The sequence below is a fragment of the Eimeria necatrix genome, genomic scaffold, assembly GCF_000499385.1.
Source record: "Eimeria necatrix Houghton genomic scaffold, Enh_scaff157, whole genome shotgun sequence".
In the NCBI taxonomy this organism is placed as follows: domain Eukaryota; phylum Apicomplexa; class Conoidasida; order Eucoccidiorida; family Eimeriidae; genus Eimeria; species Eimeria necatrix.
The window spans coordinates 46310-66326 of record NW_013654993.1 but is presented as its reverse complement, the minus strand read 5'-3'; the positions used below and the strand labels follow the sequence as shown (position 1 = coordinate 66326).

General features: G+C 52.8%; 4 protein-coding genes across 4 annotated transcripts; 2 read left to right on the top strand and 2 right to left on the bottom strand.

The window, feature by feature from the left end:
* Window positions 1-1745: 1745 nt before the first annotated feature.
* ENH_00017590 (hypothetical protein, conserved) lies at window positions 1746-3773 on the top strand (the record flags this gene model as incomplete). The annotated part of the gene is made up of 1 exon (XM_013584440.1): window positions 1746-3773. The coding sequence occupies one exon, from the start codon at window positions 1746-1748 to the stop codon at window positions 3771-3773; it is 2028 nt and encodes a 675-aa protein (XP_013439894.1).
* Window positions 3774-6710: 2937 nt separating this feature from the next.
* Window positions 6711-12062, top strand: ENH_00017580 (RNA recognition motif. family protein, related; the record flags this gene model as incomplete). Its single annotated transcript, XM_013584439.1, has 9 exons — window positions 6711-7412; window positions 7792-7986; window positions 8370-8455; window positions 8638-8724; window positions 9024-9184; window positions 9371-9548; window positions 9653-11311; window positions 11418-11672; window positions 11801-12062. The coding sequence occupies 9 exons, from the start codon at window positions 6711-6713 to the stop codon at window positions 12060-12062; spliced, it is 3585 nt and encodes a 1194-aa protein (XP_013439893.1).
* A 1086-nt stretch (window positions 12063-13148) lies between these two features.
* On the bottom strand, window positions 13149-15041 carry ENH_00017570 (hypothetical protein, conserved; the record flags this gene model as incomplete). Its single annotated transcript, XM_013584438.1, has 1 exon — window positions 13149-15041. The coding sequence occupies one exon, from the start codon at window positions 15039-15041 to the stop codon at window positions 13149-13151; it is 1893 nt and encodes a 630-aa protein (XP_013439892.1).
* Window positions 15042-17864: 2823 nt separating this feature from the next.
* Window positions 17865-19527, bottom strand: ENH_00017560 (zinc finger (CCCH type) protein, putative; the record flags this gene model as incomplete). The annotated part of the gene is made up of 2 exons (XM_013584437.1): window positions 17865-18854; window positions 19129-19527. 2 exons carry the CDS (start codon window positions 19525-19527, stop codon window positions 17865-17867), a joined length of 1389 nt encoding a protein of 462 aa, XP_013439891.1.
* Between the last annotated feature and the right edge of the window lie 490 nt (window positions 19528-20017).

The window sequence follows — 20017 nt, the reverse complement described above, 5'->3', positions numbered from 1 at the left end:
AGGGTGCGAAACAGACAGACAGATTTTGAAAAAACTCGTGATTTTGTATTCTTAATCGCTATAGCTGGAGTTTCTAGGAAATGGACTAGCGTAGGGAGCAGTTTATAGACCCTACCCAAGGGACTGAGAGCACGTAGTCGCAGCTGCGGGCGCAGTGCACTACAGCCAGGGTGTCGGCGAGGCAGTGCCAGAGGGACTCAAGGGATCAGCCCAGTGCCCCAACACCACTGTAACCTCAATATGTTCATCAAAGTATTAATTTCACGTTTTCTGTAAATATTAAGGGCTTTTTGAACCAAGATAGGGCGGCAAAGGGAGTCGCAATGTGGGTCCCGCCCCTGGCCATGGGGAACGAGTTGTGGTTCCCCACAGTGTGCTGAATGGGGCGGGCTACGTAGTGCCGTATAAACCAACGAGACTGTTTAAACAGCAAGATAAAACAATGTAAGCGATTTTTAAGCTCCAAATATCGTCTTTTTTCCGTTACAATGTCGGGTCCAGCTGTTGGAATCCTGCTTGTACGTACAATCTTATCCCCCTGCAGTTTTAGACACAAATTTCGCGCTTCTCTAGTTGATACACCTCACTCTAGAAGCTTTTGAGGGGGGCTGCACTGGTTTGCGTGTTGGTTTGAGTGGCTGAGTTTGTTGCTGACCTCCACGCCAAAGTGATATCAATGTATCTGCCCCGCAGCCCCTGTTCCGCCACTCTACACTGAATAAGCCTGGGTACGGCCAAAAGAACCTTAACTTTTTATTTATTTAATTGTTGTTCTCCCACATTTTCTAGCGAAACTTCTTGTAGCAGTTCTCGAATTATGCCCGTGCTGCAGCTCAACGTGTTCGGACTCCCGCGAGTCCTGGCGCTAGAGCGAGAGCCACCTCAAGGGCGAAAACTGGGCTGTGGTATGTGTTGTTTAATAAAATATAATTATTTCATGGAATTGGAGCGCACAGGTGGAGGTTTAGGTCGTCCCATGTAGTGAATCCTACGAAGGCACTCAGGAGAAACCATGTGGTCGTCGCCTAAAGTGAGCGCCCTGCTCTGCAGAAGCAAACCCCGACTCCAGATTTTTCTGCAGAGTTTCACTATATTTATGCAACTTCAAAGAAAATCAGCCGATCAAAAGGTAGACAACGCGTTGGCGTGCGCTGCGTAAACATTCGGTAGCGAGGGGACGCTACGAAATTGTTCTAGTTGGCCTACCAGCGAAGTTATATTTCGGGACCTGAGCTTTTGTTTTCTGAATTTGCTAAGAAGCATCTTACAGATGATCGTTGCAGCCCTCCAGGAGGCCCTACCTTTCGCTGCGGGATGCCATCTGGGCCTTGCAGTGCTGGTGAAGTGACTAGGATCGACAGCAGCGAGTGGTGCAGCGCAAATGCTTTCTATTCAAAACGATAAAATTGGCCTCTGTCTTTATGCTTGACACGATTCGAATGCTTTGAGTTCTGTTTCGTGGTTTTTTGCCACTCCCATTTCACGGAGGCACTGCTGTTTGTCCCACTGTCTTTATTGCAGCCTTGGGGTCTCTGTCGCATCTCATTTCCTCTTTTCCATAATTTTCAAAACCCAATTCGTACAAACTCTAAAAGGGGTATCTATTTTTCGTGTCGAATTGCAGATTTTCGATTCTGTCACTGAGGAGCTTCGCCGTGAACTGCGTCATAGACTGGGCTGCGCTGTTGCCCGTGGGAACGCTCGAATGACTGTGTTCTTAGCCAACTTGTGCAAAGTACAAAAGGATGATCCCATGGAACACTCCTTTTCGCGAGGAAGACCTACAGACATTTGAGTCTCTGGCAGAGAATGGCGGGCCACAGCCCGGTGACGAGGCGTCCGAGTATGAAGCCCTCGACGAAGTTTCCGTGCAAAAGCAAGCCTCCGTGCAAAAGCAAGCCGTCGAGGCGCCGGCTAAGTCCAAGTCCAAAACAGGTGTGGGCCTCATGCTGTTGCTGTTGATGGTGAGTGGCGTGGTTAGTGGCACAGTGTTGTTTACTGTAAAAACAGGAAAGAATGCGCAGGACAGAGAGCTTGAGCCTTTCCACCTCCCCGTAGAGCCCCACTGTGTACCAGAGGGGAAAACTGCGGAGGAAAAGATAGCCGAAGAGGAGGGAGTATCTTCTGAAGAAGAGCAACCCGGCGAAGTTGCCGAAGTGCCCGAAAGTGAACCGCCACCGCCTGTGGAACATGCAGCAGCAAAGCAGCCTTCGATAGAGGAAAACCTCGAAAAAGTGCAAGAAATTCTTCTAGTAGCAGAAATTGTTGCTGAACAGCTAGACTCAGTGGAGGCCCAGGAGCTTCTAGATAGCGTGCAAGAACAAGTGCGCGAAGCCAACTCGCTGGGCGTCGAGCCACATTTTGCACGTGTCGTGGGGGACTATCTTCAGAAGGCACTGATATATCTCCGTCGCATGCACGGAGTTGCCGTGCAGCGGGGAAAGGTCTTGATGGATCAAGAGGCAAACGTGGATGAGTTTCCTGAGTTGTGGGAGCCCCAGGCAGGGATAGATCTGTCGCCTTTTGAAAAGGAAAAGCGCGATCCTTCCTCCCCAGTGCACCACATGGTGACCGCTTTCAAGTCAATCGAGAAAATGTCATGTGCTCTGCTCGAGTGTTTCGGCAATGTCAGCCAAGCCTTGCTGAACAGCAGGCCATTCGGTGATGAAAGAGATATCGCGTTGTTGACGCAAACTGCAGAGGACCTCCAGTACCTCAACCACAACATCAAGTCACAGAATGCTCTCAACTATCTTGCTACAAGCATAAAACACTGCATTAGTGAGTACCTCAAGGTTAAAGATTCAAAGAAGCTTGAGGATTTACTGCTGACTTCAGAAATCGAAATGATGCAAATACGGGTCCCCGTGAAATTGGCTCTAATCGCATCTAAATTGAAATGGCACGCCCAACCCGAAGAAATAAATCGAATCAAGTCCGCGAGGGAGAAACTTGCAGAGCTTGAGAACGCCATCTCGACGCTGCGCGAGTATGCCCACGAGGAGGCCAACTCGTGGATAGATACATTTCAGATCGTCACTAAAGCACAGGATCATGCCGAAACGGTCGAAGCAATGGTTAGCGCTCTGAAGGAGCAGACAAAGGGTATTCTAGACGACCAAGAAAGCTTGAGCAAAGGCCCCATTGTAAAGGAAGGCGAGAGGATTCAACTTGCCTGCATCTTAGAGAGCGAGAAAGTGCAAAATCTCCTAGAAAATGCAAGATGGAGGGTCGAGAGGTGCTTTGACGGTAGCCACAACCTCTTAGTGAACCGCACACACGAGCTTAACATGGAAGTGTATGAGCAACTGATATCGAGAATACAGCAGGTCAAAAGTGACGTTGAGGCGGAAGTGACTCAATTTCACATTTCATATCAAAATTCCCAAAATGAAGAAGATCCCAAAGCTGCTCTGGATAAGCTTAGATTTCACGCAGAAACTCTGATAAAGCTGGCGAATGCTAAGGGAAAGGCACGTCTATTCCTGCTTCAGAGCACGATATTGGGATTGTTTGAGGAGGAGATAGGCATGCTGCAAACCTCAAGTGATTACGCAAGGCTTTGCGAATTCCGCAATCCCGCCGCTACTGAGCAGATGTCAATCAGAGGAAAGGAATTCGACAACGCATATAGGACTGTCGCAGAAGCGACCACACTAGTAGAAGTGTCACAAGGTTTGGTCAAGTTGTGCTCTGCAGTGTCTTCAATGCACCGCGTCATCGCTGAGCACAGGCTGGGTCAGGAGCGTGAAGCGCTGAAGCCTTCGCCGTAAGCTGTTGAGCCTTCTTTAATGAATTCATTTACTGTTGCCTCAAACCTAAAAGGAGGAGCTCCGTGCAGTCGAATGCAGCCGGATGGAGAGACCAGCATTATCGGTATTCATGCTCCTTTTTCGAACGTGAACAAGGAAGCGACGCGGTTCAGTCCTTCCTAACGACCAACACTTCAGCATATCAAAGTGTACCCACAGAGGAGTGAATGTTTTATTTTTTCCTTCGCAAAGCAAAGGGCGCCTGGAGAGTTTTGTGCGGCTGCGCCTAACGTGAGCCATACAAAGTTAAGGCATCTACTTGGGTCCACGTCAGCAGCACCCAGTTGTTTCCTTCCGCAATGCAACAGCACCACTTTTGAGAAGTTTTATGGACTCAGCCTGCAACCACAGCGAAGGTAAAACGTTTGTTATGGGATCTTCAGAACGGTGCGTGCGCTGCACACAGGATATTGAGGTGAAGTGATAGTTCAATACAGAGATGCAGGGCCACCCAGCATCGTAACTGAGCATAGGCAGATTGATTCCATTAAGTTGTTTCTTGCTGCATATTCCAGGAGTCACGGCGACGCTGTGACACAGCTCGGCTACATGTTTGCTGTACTCTTCATTCAGGGCCCTTTTTAGACAGTGGCGGAGTTATTGTTTTTCTTGTTTAAAATTACGGTGCCTCATGGTATACTTGGAAGAATCGCTTGCGTCTCCGCTCTAGCCTCTTGAATGTAATACACTGCTTTTTGCTTTAGTTAAGGCTTTTTCTTTTGGAAATCAGTCCGACAAACTGGCGAACTGAGCCTTTAAATGAATTGGAAGGAAAGCACATGAGATACTGCACTGATGCGCGACCGTCTAGTTGCCAACTTTGGCATCGAAACTCCTCCACGCATTCAGGCAGCAGCCCTTCTGTGTTCTACTGGAGTAGTTCTAACTTAGCTTATGATTAATCGGCTGGCGAGGCACTAAAGACTGCAGAACTAGCCGGTACCCCGTGTCAGCTGTTTCAGTCAGTCATGTTGTCGCAATTTTTTCGTACGTAGCTTCGCTCCATAGATGTGGGGCCTACAAAGACAAACCTTTTGGAGTCAAAAGTAATGCAAATAGCCTCAGTGAAATGCGTTGCTTGTTTCGCATCTGTAGATTGTCAACGCGTAGCTTGCACCGATTGTTCCTAACACTTCATGGTGGCACTTGAAGCAAGTGCAGGCAAGAGCATCTGCTGCTTTATCAATAAAGGAACTTTGGCAATTCTTCTGGAGCAAGCAATTTTTCGAGATGTAAACCAGCTTGTGTGGTTCACGTGTCGCTTCCCCTTTCACCCAAACCCGATGTATTTCAACGAAAAGCGTGGCGTCTTCCAAGCCTACGGCTCTTTGTTGCTTTTTCAGCGCAATTCACAGGAGGCCACTGGAGTTCGTGACAAATTCATGATGGGCTGCTGGAATATGCTAGTCTTTTGTTACTCAAGTCCTCATTTGAGTTTAAGGAACAGCAGTACATTTCGCACTATACCATGTATCCTTCCTATGATTGATGTTTTCGCATAATACATCTACACAGAATCAAACATTAAACTTGGCATATAGTAGAATGAGTAAGGGAGAGCTACAAGCACTCCAGTGGACATCGATGATCCTTGAAACGAGTGGCAAGGTGTCTACAACCTGAAAAAGTGGAAAGTGGCGAGGGAGCGACCTGCACGCCGAGAATGGCGAGATTTCAGCAGCCAGGATGCAGGGATCCAAAGTGAAGTTAGCATTTCTACGAAAAAGCAAAAATGATTGAACACGACTGAAAAGGCAGTTGCCGTTGGGTGTTCAAAGTGTAACAAGTCTACTGCAACGAGCTGATCGTCGGTTGAGGACTGGAGCGCATGCGCTGAAAGCAGCGGTTGAGCTCCCTCAGGCTATGAGTCTTGTCGAAGGGTTAGTGTAAGTGCTTGAAAAATAACCAAGGACTGCAGTTAAGTAGAATCATTTCCCCACATTTCGAGGCATTCCTATAACTCACTCATTCGGCCACTTGCCACATGTAGCCGCCTGTTGTTCAGATCTTCAAACAGACCTAGTTGCAAAACTCGCACGAATAGAGCTACAATGAAGAGTAGCTGGAGGCCAAATGCTCTTTTGAACTTTAGATTCCGTGCACATTGTAGCATTAGCTGTTTTGCAGATGTGCAAAGTAATGCATCTTAGTTAGGCGCCCGTAATCATGACAATTGTGCAGCGCATTAAACACGTAGTTGCATGAAAATGTGAATAATGCAAACAAAAGAAGCCGCATACTTCTGGACTGTTCACTGAGCGTTTTAATTAAGGATGTTAACGGCCGTGTCTGTGGGTGTTGTGGGGACTTGGCGCGGCACCGGCACTCCCCTTATCGACCCACGTGGACTAAACAATGCATACTGCGAGTTCAGAAATCAAAAATTATTATATTCCACGCAAAAATGTAGCGGATTGCTTTCTTTATTGCTTCCCCGCACTCCAGAAGGGCTGGGCTGCGGGGCTGCGGGAGTGTCACTGGACATGCGCGAAGGTGGAGAAGGCTTGTGAGGGCCGCGTCAGATCTGTTCTTTCTGTCTGTTTATCACTAAATTAATTGAAGCGAGGCGTAAAAAACAAAAGGAGGATTGTTTCAACCCAGCACCTCTCTTCGCGGCGGGGGCAGCTCCACCCCCGCGGTCTCTGTCCTTCTCTGTCCTTCCCAGCCTGTCCAAACCCCGAGCCTAAACGCCCAAGGTTTCCTTAACCTGTAGTGGAACTTCTGTTTATCTCGTTTGGTGTCGCTGAGATCCTTTCCCCGTTCGTCCACTCTGCAGGGGCCCCCATTTAAGGCTCCCCCCCTTGTTCTTAGCGAAAAGGCTGTCGTTAGTCCCTTCCTGCATGCATTGTGTAGGCCTTTCCTTCCGCACTTGTTGTCTTTGTACCTTTCGCTTTTCCGATGCTTTCAACGCCGGGGGCCCCTTCGGCCCCTGTTGCTGCTCCGGGCCCCTGGGGGGCCCCCGCGGGCCCCCTGGGTCGTGTCTACGGCCCCCGCAACGTCTTGTACGTGCGCAACCTCTCTCCTCTGGTTACAGAAGAACATTTGAAGGCAATTTTTTCGCACTGTTCGGAGCTGCTGCGCGTGGAGTTTAAGGCGCTGCCGGGGGCCGCCGGTCGATACTGCGAGTTGGAGTTTGCAGACAGCGCTGGAGTCACTGCAGCTTCCCAGCTAAACGGCACGGAGCTGCTGGGCCTGCCCATGCAGGTTTCTGTGCTGAACCCCGTGGGCCCAGCGGCTGCGGGGGCCCCGGGGCCCCCCGGGCCTGCAGAGAACCTCATGCGGCTTGCGACGCCCTTGCCCGCGCCCCCTGTTGCTGCTGCTCCCGTCGTCATTCCTCCTCCCGTGCAGCCGATAGGGGGGATAGCAGCAGCAGCAGCGGCTGCTGCTGCTGCTGCTGCAGGAGTGGCGGGGGCTCCCAACCCCTTGCTGGGGGCCCCTGCGGCCTTGGGGCTCGCAGCGGCAAATCCTGCTCTCGCTGCTGCTGCTGCTGCTGCTGCACTCCCTGGAGCTGCTGCCTCGCTGCTGCCTGTCGCCATGGGAGCGGCTGCTCCCGTAACTGCTGTTGAGATCGCCATGCAGAACCACCTCGCGAACCTCCAGGTGAACCTCTTTTGCTGCTCTTGCTGCTGCACAGAAGCTGCTGCTGCTGCTGCTGCACAAGGTGTCTGCGTTCCGGCTTGGTTTAGCTGTGGCTTTGCCACTTGCCTGCTGCGTGGCCCACTCCGAGACATCTACTTTCCTGTTCCCGGGCAGATGAGGAGTTCTCGCTTGTTCAAAGTTTGCTGCCTCTTGCTGCACTGCGAAGAAACAGAATGTCTTTGCAAAAGTCTATTTATCTCATCAAAAGCGTGTTCACTGAGCTTTTAATGGCTTCTAGTGGCGAGTTTTTACTCCTGTTTCCATGCTTGTTCCTGTTCTCTTGCTTGTCTTCATGTGTTTCCATAGACCCTCCCCGCTGCCTCTGTTCTTTGCGTCTCAGGCAGTTCAGGCAGCTGCAGCGCAGGCGAAGCAGCTGGCAGCTCGCAAGAAAAGTGAATTGGGAATTGGAGTTGCAGTGACGGCGGTGGACGGCCGGCTTCCTCCCGCCCAGTCTCTCGTTTCGGGGGTGTTGGTTGCGGAGCCCGAAGCTGACCAGTTAGAGAGGACTTGCTTTCTGCAGGGCTTTCCTGATGAAGTGAGCGGCACTTCAAGTGGAACTAAACTCTTATCTTTTGAAATTTGGCTGGGGAACGGAGCTGCGATTCGCACTGGCCGCTGCAGACTCGCGTTGACCTTGCTTGTCAATGTGTTGCTTCCTGTAGTTGTTTCCCTCCGTTTAGCTTTTTAATTCCATTTCTGCCTTGGCGTAGCTGAAGCTCCCTTATTCTTTTCCTTCTTTACTGCATTTGTCTGTGACTTTCTATCTTGTCTCCTGGCCTTTGAAAGCATTGAATTTTCAGCTGAGTAGGTTTCGTGAACGGCGCGCATTCAAGTTCCCTGCTTGCTTACCCTTAACCCTTTAAGCTGCAGCTGGCTAAGCCAAGGCGTTGCAGTATTTTCTGATTTTGTTTTGTGCAGTACGACGAAAATGAACTCAAAATGCTGCTGGCTGACCTAGCTAAAGTCGTCTCCATTAGGCTCTCAACGGACCGCAAGAAACCAAAGTAATCTTTGACGCAAACCCGAGCTCTTATGTCAATTCTTGCAGGCTCACACCAGATTTCATATTCAAGCAGCGTCCGCAGCCTTTTCCTACGAGATTGCTTATTAGTACTCCCCGTGTTAGACCTTTCTCTAACCAGCTTGTCAAGTTTCTGCTGAGTAAGGGTCGAATTTATTTGCTCAGGTTTGCGATCGTTGAATTTGAAAATGCACAAGAGGCGACGGGGATGCTGGCGCTAGATGGGAAGAGCATTGGGCCATCTGTGCTCAAGTACGGACCTTAAACTGCAATTCAATAAGGCAACTTTTTTTCAGTTTTGTTTGATTGCGAAGCATTACCTTTTATTGGCTATCTTCTCTGATATTCATCCAGTTTTTTACTTATCAGCGTGCCCTAGCTCCGCGGCATTTTATGGTTTGTTTTCTTCTTCACCACATAAATTGGCGTCGCTTGCCTTTGCGCGCCCATGCCCGTCTTCGCATTGCTCTTCATCTGTTCTGATTTATCCCTTTGTTTCTTGTTGCCTTCGTCTCATTGCCTCTTGATCTGTAATCTGCTGTTTCCTTCAGGGTAAAGAAATCATCTACTCTAGTTGAGTTCAGAGACCCTGACGGCGTTTTGTTCGAAGTGCCCGCCCCTCCGATCCTCGCGCAGATAAAGCAGCAGCAGCAGCTGCTGCAGTCGCCTGAGCAGCAGAAGGAGCAAATAGAAATACGAGACAAAAGAATAGGTGCGACGCTATAGGGTCTTTTTTGTGTCTTTCTTTTTCTTGAGTCGCCTCTCACTATTCTTTTGTCTATTTGCTTTTGCCTTCTCGCGCTTCCCTCGTTTTCCGTTCACTTTTCAGTCTCCGTGTGTTCATCCTTCCATCTTTCCAAACTGTCTACTATCATTTGCCCGTCTCGTGCGTTTTCAGCGGCTGCAAAAGAACAAATAGAACGGAGGTTGCGTCGGGAGCGGGGCGAGCTGGAGACGGAAAGGGCTCGAGAGCGGTCCGCTGAAAGACAGCGGCAAAAGCAAAGGACTAGCCGAAGCAGCAGCAGGCACACCTCCAGAGGCAAAGAAAGAGACAGAGGAGCGAGCGAAAGAAAAGCGTAAGTGGAGTTCGAACGCCGCAGCACACGAAAGAGCGAACAGCAGCAGCAGCGCAGCGCTGTGCTGCATTTTCTGATTTCCTTTTTTGGCTTTTTCGATGCAGACGCCTCTCGCGCTCGCCGAGCGCGCCCAGTCGCTCTCTGTCTCCTGTTGGAGGCGCTTCGAGGAGTTCATCAGCTGCTGGGGGCCGCAGGGGCTCTGGGGATGGGGGGGCTGAGGAAGAAAGGAGGCCCCTGTTGAGGTCCATTGGGGCTCAAGGAGCAGCAGCAGCACTTAAAGAGAAGCTGCGAAATGCTGCAGAGGCAGAGGCGAAGGAGGGCGGGGAGATGCAGAGGGCAGATCGTTCAGCTTCGCCTCAAACGCGGTCTTCAGTGCAGCGGAAACGATCCCGCAGCATCCGAAGCCGATCCCAAAGTCCTGAAAGACGATCCCACAGCTCCAAGGGGCGCTCCATGAGCCCTAAAAGACGGCCACAAAGCCCGAAAAGAAGATCCGAGAGTCTCAAAAGACGTTCACAATCTCGGAGAAGATCTCCAGAAGACAGAAACATTTCCCCTTCCCCCAGAGGCCGGTCGCCAGTCCCGAGGCGGCGGCTGTCTTCCGAGAGGCGCTCCTTTTCGCCGGGGCCGAGGCGATCCCCAGTGCAGCAGAGGCGATCCCCGATGCAGCAGAGGCGATCCCAGTCCCCACGGCGGCGATCCCCGGCGCAGCAAAGGCGATCCCAGTCGCTCCGGAGACGATCCCCCGCGCAGCAAAGGACTTCGCAGTCTCCGCGGAGACGATCCCCGCTGCCTCCAAAAGATCGATCCCCGTCTCCCAGGAGGCGATCCTCGCTGCAAGACAGGCGATCCCCGTCCCCACGGCGTCGCTCGCAGTCCCCGAGGAGGCGATCCCCGGTGCAGGCGAGGCGATCCCGATCCCCCCGGCGCAGCTCCTTACCGAGACGATCCCCAGTGTCTCCCAGAGACAGACGGGGCAGGTCTCGAAGCCGATCCCTCCCCCGGGGGGGCCCCTCGGGATCGGGATCGGGAATCGGGAAGGCGACGGGGGGCCCCCGATCCCGGTCTGGGTCGCGCAGCAGCGGGGGGCCCCGTGAAAAGGACTACCCAGCTGCAGCAGCAAGAGCAGCTTCCGGCGGAGGCAGCAGAAGAGGCAGCAGCGCTTCTCCCCACAAAAGGCACAATGATGCTTCAGTGTCTCCGTCGCCCCGCAGGAGGGGACGATCCCGATCTTCGTGGAGTCAGGGGAGACGATCCCCGTCGGAGAAGAGACAGTCTTATTCTTCCTCTTCCAGAAGGAGGCCCCCGATCTCCAAGAGGGGCCGCGGGGGCCCCCGAGGCAGCAGCAGCCTCTCCCACTCCCCTGTGTACAGACACAGCAACGTGTCCCCCTCGCCCCCCAGAAAGAGAAGGTCCAGGTCACCTGGGGGGCCCCCCAGGGGAATGCCTCGCCTGTCCCCCGAGTGGGGGCCCCCTGGGGCCTCCCCGTCTTCAAGGGCCCACAGGGTACCCCCTTACTTGCGGGGCCCCTCCCCGCGAAGAGGCGGCCACTTGCCCCACCCTTACTCGGGCAGCAGGGACCGCTCTCTCTCCCCCTCAGAGAGAATTGGGGGGCCCCCCATGGGGAGCATGTCCTCCTTTAAGAGGGGCCGGAGTCCTTCTCTTAGTTTGAGGAGGAGGTCGCCTTCGCCGAGAAGAGGGGAGCTCAGGTCTTGGAGGCGATCCCCGGGATCGTCTTCCCGATCCCCCCCGAGACGATTTCCGTAAGTTCATGAACAATTCTTTTGTGATAAATTCGCTGCTGCCTGCGCTCTGTAGAATGCAGCCAAGACAAGAACTTAGCAACATTTATTGCTCTGTTTGCTGCAGCCGTCGCATGTCCCCCGGAGGCATGGGGCCCTACCCCAGGGGCCCCCCTGTTGCAAACATTCCCTTTAGAGACAGGGAACCTGACTGGCGGGCCAGGGGTTTAATGCCAATGGGGGGCCCCCGTCCGTACCCTAGGGACCTGCGGCAAATCCGCAAAGGCCTTCACCCGGTTCGGGACGAGGGCCCCCCAAGGAGGCTGCAGAAAAGCAGGGGGCCCCCAGCCCCAGCTGTGGATCGCTACAAGAGCCAGAGCAGGTAAGCAGTAAATACGAAAGAGAAGCAAAGCCCCCAAAGAACCCTTTTCAACTTTCAAGGTTTCCAGACATTTGCAAAAGAGGAGGCCTAGCTGCAGCGCGTTTCGCTTGCTGCTGTTGTTCCTGCAGGTCACTAAGCGAGGAGTGCGCAGCTGACCGGGCAAGCTCTGTGGGCTCTCCGCATCCTGCAGCGACAGCAGGGGCAGAGAAAGCAGCAGCAGAGGACGCGGAAGAAAGAAGCTCCACTGCAGGGGGCCCCCGTGCAGAGGGGGCCCCCTCGGCATCACCGGAGAGGGGCCCGCCTTCCTCGCTGCCGCTGCATTCTAGGTTGGGCGACTTGAGACGTAGGCTACAGAGTAAACGGGGGGAGCCTGCTACACAGCAATCGTAAATGATGGCATAAGTGGCACAAAAGGGCATTTACAATATCCATCTTTCCCGTTTCCTTCGCTTTCTGCGTGTTTTTCTGCTCTGTCGCTGCGGCTGAACACCTCTGCCTCCCGTTTCTCTTGTGCTGCTGAGCTTTCTATTTGACTGTGGTCTTCTCTGTGGGTCAACCTAAGGCTTCTGTGGTGCTGCCACTTGCACGGGCGGTGGTGCTCATCCTACGTACCCCGAAGTGCAGCAAGAGGCGGTAGCCGCAGCAGCAGCAGCAGCAGCTGCTGTTGACAGTGTGTACGGTGGACAGGCGAAATGCCTATGGGGGCCAGACAGTTCGTTCCAAAGACTGTGGAGCCCACTCCCGGGCCCCAAGGGATGACCTCGGGGAGCAGGCTCTCGCCTTCCGGTAGTCTTCCCCGTAAGTTGCACTAAGCCCTAGTGCCCAGCCGCCCAGGTCTGCTACAGTACTCTCACCACGCCGCCGCAGCAGCAGAAGCAGCAGCGATCTGCTGCTTGCCAGATGCGCTGTTCACGAATGGGTGATTGGAGCTGCACTTTTGGGGGCTCTAGGGGCTCCCCATACGGGCTTCTTGAGGTGCTTTCTTTTGTAGGCCGCCCTCTGCACTATAATTAGTAGGTCTACGGACTGTGCTACCAAGGAGGACCGCCCGACGAACCTAAATTCTTTGCGAACAACTAGAGTTCCAGTTTCAGAGGCCCTACTTAGCGTATTCTGGGGACCTGTAGTGTTTAGTTGCCCCAAAAGAGTGCATTAGTTCTCCTCTAGTACAGTGTGGCGTGCTGCTGCCGGCAGTCTGTTACGAGGACTGCACTGCTGCAGCAGCTTCATAAAGGCCAACGGTACAAGCAACACTTAAAAAACAAGTCTGTTATTCTACATTTTACAGTTTCGTAGAGCAGATTCGCTCTACGCACTGCATTTTATTTAGTACGTAACTGGCGCACTCAAGTGATCCCCCCACAGGTGTGCGGCGAGGGTTTCCTGAGATTTACAGCTTGCTGCTGCCTATAAAGTCCTTCGAAGGCCATAGGCTGCTGCAGCTTGCGGCCTCGGCTGGCCCCCAAACTGCTGCAGTTAGGGGCCCCAGGGGGGGCGTGGATTGTTTGCGCTGGCCCTCGGGGCTTGCTGGTCGCTTGCAGGGTACCCCTGCAGCCTTGCAAAGGGAGGCCACTCTTTGCTGCTGTTCTTTTCTGGGTTTTGTGGGGCGTGTCTGCTGCTGCACTGCACATTATCGGAGAGTCTGCGGTAACAGCACGCCAAGGGAAGGGTGACCTGCTGCTGCGGGTTTTGCTCCTGCTGCTGCTGCATCTGGGCCCTGGACGGGTCTGTTATGAAAAGACCACTCTTAATTCTCCGCGGCTGATGCCTGCAGGTGACTGGGCTGAGCAGCAGGTCTTCCTGCAGTTTGCTGCAGCTGCTTCTGCGTCTTTTGCCGCCGCTGCTTTTGCTGCTGCAGTTGCTGCAGTTGCTGTCCCTCTTCGAAAGTAAACTGCTCCGGCGTTGGGCAAGAGGCGTTGCTGCTGCCTTCCCCAGTGCATGCTGTCGGCTTAGAACCTTCCATACACTTAAGCCGCCGCAGCAGCTGCTATTGTTGCTGCTGCGCCTGCGGCTGCCACTGCTGCTGTTGTTTTGAGACTGGAGATCATTGACGTCACTTTCGATATCATCAAATGACCATAAGTCAGCATGACACCCCTCCATTTCTACTGGAGGCGCATCTGCTGTTGCTGCTTCCGCTGCATCTGCTGTTGCTGCGGCTGCTGCTTCTGCCTCTGCAGTGGCAGTGTCTTCCAATAAATTGGGGGAACCAGGAGAGGGAAAACAGGAAGCAGCAGCTGCGACGTCGTCCTTGGCAGTGTCAAAATCGGCTTCCTGCTGCGCTGCTGCTATTGCTGCTGCAGCGGCGGTGGTGGGAGGCCACTCTCGCGATGCGCCGTCACTGGCTGCCTCCACTTCTGGAGCTGCAGCAGCAGCAGCAGCAGCTGCTGCAGCTGCAGCTGCAGCTGCACTTGTGTTCCCTACAGCGGACAATGCTGCTTCCCGTGCACCTGCTGCCGTGGCTGCTGCTGCTGCTGCCGTTCCTGCTGTGGGCGCAGCAGCTGCGGGCGCCACGGCCTCGCTTACCCTCAGTGTCTGTTCACTACAATGGAAATAAGAAGGCTCTGTTCCCGTTTCCCGAAGCAGGGGCTGCGTCGGGGGCAGTGTTGATCCTAAAGGGGAGCCAAAGGCTTGTGCTGCAGCAGCCTGAGTGGACTCAGCAGCAGGTGCTGCAGCTGCATCATAATGTGCAGCAGAAACATCTGCAGCAGCACTGGCAGTGGCCCGGCTAGCTTCTACATTGGTGCAAGACAGCAGCAGCAACAATGCCGCCACGTGGTGGCAAATACCAAAAGACCTGTGCAGCCCGCAGCAGCAGCCATGCTGCAAGGCTTGCTGCTGGGAGCTTTGCTGCTGCTGCGGCAGAAAACGCAGGTAAACTGCATGCTGGTGGCTTCCCTCCGAAGCACTTGGAATGCAAGAACCGACCTCCACCGCTGCCTCCCGCACAACTGTGAACAAATGTATCACTCGGAAACTCAAAGACCCTTTAGGAGTTCCTGCACAAGTTCTTGCTGGGGGTTCTTCGGCAGTTCTTCGAGATGCCTTCTCAAGGAAACCCTCAAGATGGCCTTCAAGCGGAACCCATTCAGCGCGCAAGTTGGCGGCTATCTTTTTGCCCTCTCTTTCTAAAGCGGGCCAGGCCCGATACAGCCGACGGTCAGACTGTGCTGCTGTTTCTGCTGCTGCTGCAGCAGCAGAATTGTCAGCCACGGGAGAAGTTGGTGGCTGTAGCCTTACTGTTGCTCCACGAAGAGCAGCTGCAACCGCATGTTCATAAGCTGGACATGTTGCCAACGAGTTCAGTTTCTTTTGTGTTTTCTTGCTATCTAGCTCACTCCGTGGACCTCCCCCCGTAGGCAAATTCATTACAACTTCAACCTTTGATGAGTAGTGGCACGAAAAGCCGCTGTCGCCAGTTGCTGACAGTCTCAAAGATTTGGCATTCTGTTTGCATCGGGAAGAGAAAACAGTGCAGGACAGAACCAATGAAACTGAATGCTGCTGCTGTCGCTGCTGCTGCTGCCGCCGCAGATCAAGTTAAATCCTTACGTGCTCGGCGACGCCCAAGGAACGATTGGGAAACCCGCTGAATGGCTCGCTAGGTATGAAACGCTAATTCATGCAAGGAAAAGAGGTGGAGCAATGATTTTTCTTGTAGATGTCCGCGCCTGTTGATGGACTCACCAACGCCTTTTTGCTTTCCCGTTGAACCACCAAGGCGACTGGTCTCCACTTCAACGCAGTGAAGAGCCGAGATGATTAATCATGAGCTGAATTCAAATAGTATAAACCGCATGTCTGAAAAGGAAAAATAGTTGGGTGAAATCTACACCGTCACATGTTCCACGCGTCGTCAAACCTCCGAAACAGCCACTGCGCAAAGTGGGAAGGAAACGGAGAGGTGAGGCATTAAACGTATTAATTGAAATAAAACATTTAAATCTTATCTCCCTGTGAGCAGAAATCCTGCAGGAGAGATCATTTCAGGCCTGCCGCGGCTAGGATGGGGCCCCCCAACACGGGTCACGAGTTCCACAGTGAGCCTCACTGTGTCATCGACACCACATAAGGAAAAGGCCTATAACTACATTCTATATTAAAGAAATGATATATTTCTAAAGAAGAGCAAATAGCTACGAATTTTAGAGGTAGAATTTGAGACAGCGTCCTTGGGGCAATTTCGGAGCAGCTTTGTACGTATGCCCGTTGGGCTTGTCAGGAACGGACCTCAGCCCGAATTTGGATATTTGGGCGTCACAAGCAGACACATCTGTTATCCTACCGTTCCTGTTGTATAGCGCCTCAACCTCAGCGCTCAATAGTCCCCAACTACTTCACTGCAACTTGAATACTCCCAACCCGTAACTGTAGAGAACCTCTCCATCAGTATGTGCGTCTCCGCTGTGTTAACCTACACTATCCTCCCTTCTGTGCACTCTCTGAAGCTGCTCTCATTGACCTGTCTATAGCCTCGCCTAAATCTGTAGACCGCAATATACAGAGCGCCCCGCATCACGGTTTGCTCAAACGAATAAAAAAGGGGTATTTATGCATTTGAGTTCGGCGCGGCAAACCTGCACGCAGAAACAAGACTTGGGAAACCCCAGGCCCCCAGGAGGCCAAATACCATTAATGAAAAGCCCCACTGCGGCTGTTACGCAGCAGTGGTTCGTTTGCATGCATGTGGATGGCTTTTACATGTCCCATGCATGCTGCTTCACTTCAGTTGTGTGCTTCCAAGCCACGCAGCCCTACAAACAAATCAGGAGCTGCGAACAGCCTTTCGCGTTTCTCTGCATGCATTCACATGTTTTAACTTCCGATGCTGGACGTTTTTATTCGCAGTAAACACCGTCACCACCACCGACCACCGACTCCAAACATCACAGCTTGCCGAGCAAATGGCAAACCGAACCGTAACTACTTCAAACGCAGAATAAAACAGGCAGTTCTCCAACAAAACAACACTCTAAAATTCAAACTGAAATCATGTACTAATCCAGCAAATACGATACCTCCGCTGCACCACCACCGTTTCCTCGCCGCACGACGATGTCGAAGACACATCGTGCGGCCACCCTCAACTTTTGCAAGTACAAAAGACAATTACTTTGAGAAATTAAACAAAATGGTCGCCAGCTTTTCGCCACAAATCGACATCACGGGCGCCATCATGTTATCTGTACACCTGGGCAGAGCTCATTACCCCCAAAGGGACAGTGACCCATCCTCATCAGCTAATTTATTTCCTTGCATGACTGAATTTGTTTCTTCACCACGCCTTCTCCCGTCGTCTGCAGCCACACCCACTGGGCCAGCAGCCGCTCCCTGAAGCTGAACTCCACCGGGACTTAGCAAAAGTCAATTAAGGCTTCGCCGAAAATTACTTTTAAATTCCGTTGACCTCCGCACAAATGCAGAGATTTGAAATTCATGTCCGCCGAGAACTGATGGCCATTTTCGAGATTCCACCCTCCACAATCTCGCCACTCCAGATCCACTCATCTTTTCAATTTCCCATCTTTCAAGCAATTAGGCAGAAGGGAGAAGCCGTTCGCAAAGAAGCGGGGCAGCTCCCTTTTTTCTGCCTCACCTCCCCACAGAGGAGGAGCACAACAAAAAGACATGCACCAAGAGGCCCAATAAGGCTAACAATGTGGGGTTCTCCGTTCAGTGAGATCCGCATTCTAATATGACAACCATCACAAGAATAAGCGAGATTTACACGAACAGGGGCTCAGCTGTCCAACCACCCGTTCTGTCTCTCTGTCTTCCCAGCCTTTACATCATTGTTATAAAACCACCGGGGGAGCGAACCCTGACCCTCCTCGCCCCCACAATCCTCCATGGCTAAAGATGTAAGATGCAAAGTAAAGCACACTTAGGGAAAACGAACAAACGGAAACGGACGCTGCACGCCTTGGTGAGCGTCCCCAGGTCCCGACATCTCAGACCAGCAAACCGTTAACATCGAGGCCACTAAAGCGAAAAAAAAAGAAACAAAGTGAGAAGTAATTCACTATAAAGAAATTTAAAGGATAAGACAAGAGCAAACTATACTTCTCCTCCTTGAAATAAAGATATGCATACGGTCCCAGATGGGCCACTAATTAAATAACATACAACAATGAAAACTTGGACTAAAACAAGAACTCCCGACACATCATTCGGATATGGCATGGCAACAGGTCAGTCCAAACCATCAGCTGTCGCAAGACGGTCCAAATCCACAACCGCATGCTGCTGCTGCTGCTGCTGCTGTGGCTGCTGCTGCAGATGTTCGAATCCTGGTGGAGGTTCTGTGTAGTAGTGAGGCTTTCCAGTCATGTCCGCCAAGCACAGCCTCGTAAGGCTTTCCTCTAGCTGCCTCAGGTTATCTTGTTCAGCAGTAAGGCCCCCCGTGTTGCTGCAGACGGAAGTTCCCGCAGAAATTGCATTGGTGTCTTCCTGCTGCTCGCATGGTCCCACGAGGAGGCCCCCGGCATCCCCTGCAATGGCCCTCAGCAGCAGCAGCTGGCTGACGTCCCATTTGAAGTCGTTGCTGCTGCTGCTGCTGCTGCTGCTGCTGCTGTTCAGTGTCTTTGTAGGCGTTGCTGCGCAGGAGGGGGACCCCAGCTGAAACATATCCGATGCCGAAGCACGCAAGGGCCCCCCGCAGGAACTGAAGCTGCCGCTCGAAGGCCTCAGAGCATCGGAAATGCCTCTGGAGGAGAAGGAGGAGAAGTCGGAAAGCTCATCCGTGGCGGTGGTGCTGTCATCTTGGTAGTTCGTTCCAACTCCCCCCGAGCTGCAGCTGCCTTCCCTCCTGCTGGTGCCTTTGAACAGTTCTTCGTACAAGACAGCGAGCGCGGCGTTGACGGACGCGCAGCTGCTGCTCCTGGGCTGCTGCTGCTGCTGCTGCTGCTGCCTGCTGCTGGAGCCGTTGCGGGAGGAGCGGGGAAACCCCGGGCCACGGTGGCTACCTGTTCCTGTTTCCTTCCAACCCGGCAGAGAGAATGTGCTGCCCCCCCCCCCGCTGGCTGCTGCGGGGGCTGCTGCTACTTGGCCGTGCTGTTTCCGGCGGCGCGTGAGAGTGGCTTCGCTCTCCCGGGCGAAGTCGCGAGAGCCGCTAGCCATTGCAAGCGATCTGTAGTACTTCAGCTCCTGGTACCCGTGGGCGTGGTTGCACTGGGCTTCTTTCTGCGGGCGCATGCACAAGACAAGCCCCGCGCACTTGCAAGTGAAAACTGCTGTGGGGAAACCCCTTCCGCACACTTATATTTCTACGCACTAACCCTCTAAACTGCCCCATAGCACTATTCCCACGAACAGCCACGCAGCTCGGGTATGTTCAGATGTGAACACTTCTGCGCAAACCCCAAACACGAAAAGACACCCTAAATTTGGCTCAGCCCCAAAAAGCGCCCAACCTGGGGGAACAGTGCACAAAATAAAAGTGAAACTGCGGACTCACCTTGCATTTTCCACGAATCCACTTTAGACACATGTTGGTTTTGAACATGTTGGAGGTGTGTCGGATCTCTGCTTTGCTGTGGGCGAATCTGCAGTTCTCGCCTTTGGCTTTGGCGGAGCACGGGGTCCCCGGGTGAATTACTGAAGGGCATAGTTTCGTCTTGTCAAGGTTGGGAGCAGGCCGCAGCTCTTCTATGGAGTGGGCGAAATTGCAGCGCGAACCCAAGTGGCAAGAACCAAGACTAAGACGCGGGCAAATGCGGGTCTTGTGGAATATAGTCTTTCGATTAGCAAGAATGACACCCTTCATTGGGACACCCGTGACGCGCAAAGGCGTTTGCACAATCGCAGAGGAAGGTCGAGATGCTGTTTGCACCTCTTGCCACATTTGGGACTCCATCTCTGAATACTTACCGCGCGTGATCGTCTAAAAAACCAGAAACCAGCAGATCAAATAACAAATACTGCCGCTTTGTGATCAATATTTCCACGCTGGTCCCAACTGAGGGCCAGAAATGGCGCCGAAATCCCGCGGGCGGTGCGGTGGGAAGCCTGGCGCTCTGCTGCGTGCTGGTTTGGAGCAGCAGAGCAAACAAGGAAAATTATGTCAAAGAAGCTTTAAAAGAAAAGTGCAAACAAGGCCGAAGAAAACCAAGGAAGGAGAAATAGTTGAAAACGGCAACTACCCCGCGAAGTGGACTACCCGCAACACGGCAGAAACGGAACGTTGCACGTACACCCAACTAAAAGGAGGGCAAACAAAATACCTCGGTGAAGGGGGCCTATTTATTGCGATTATATTTCAAAACCCAAGCGACATTGGCAACAGAAAAGCCGGACAGCAACAACCGATCAAATGGGCAGGCAAGCAACGCGCCAACGAAAGACCC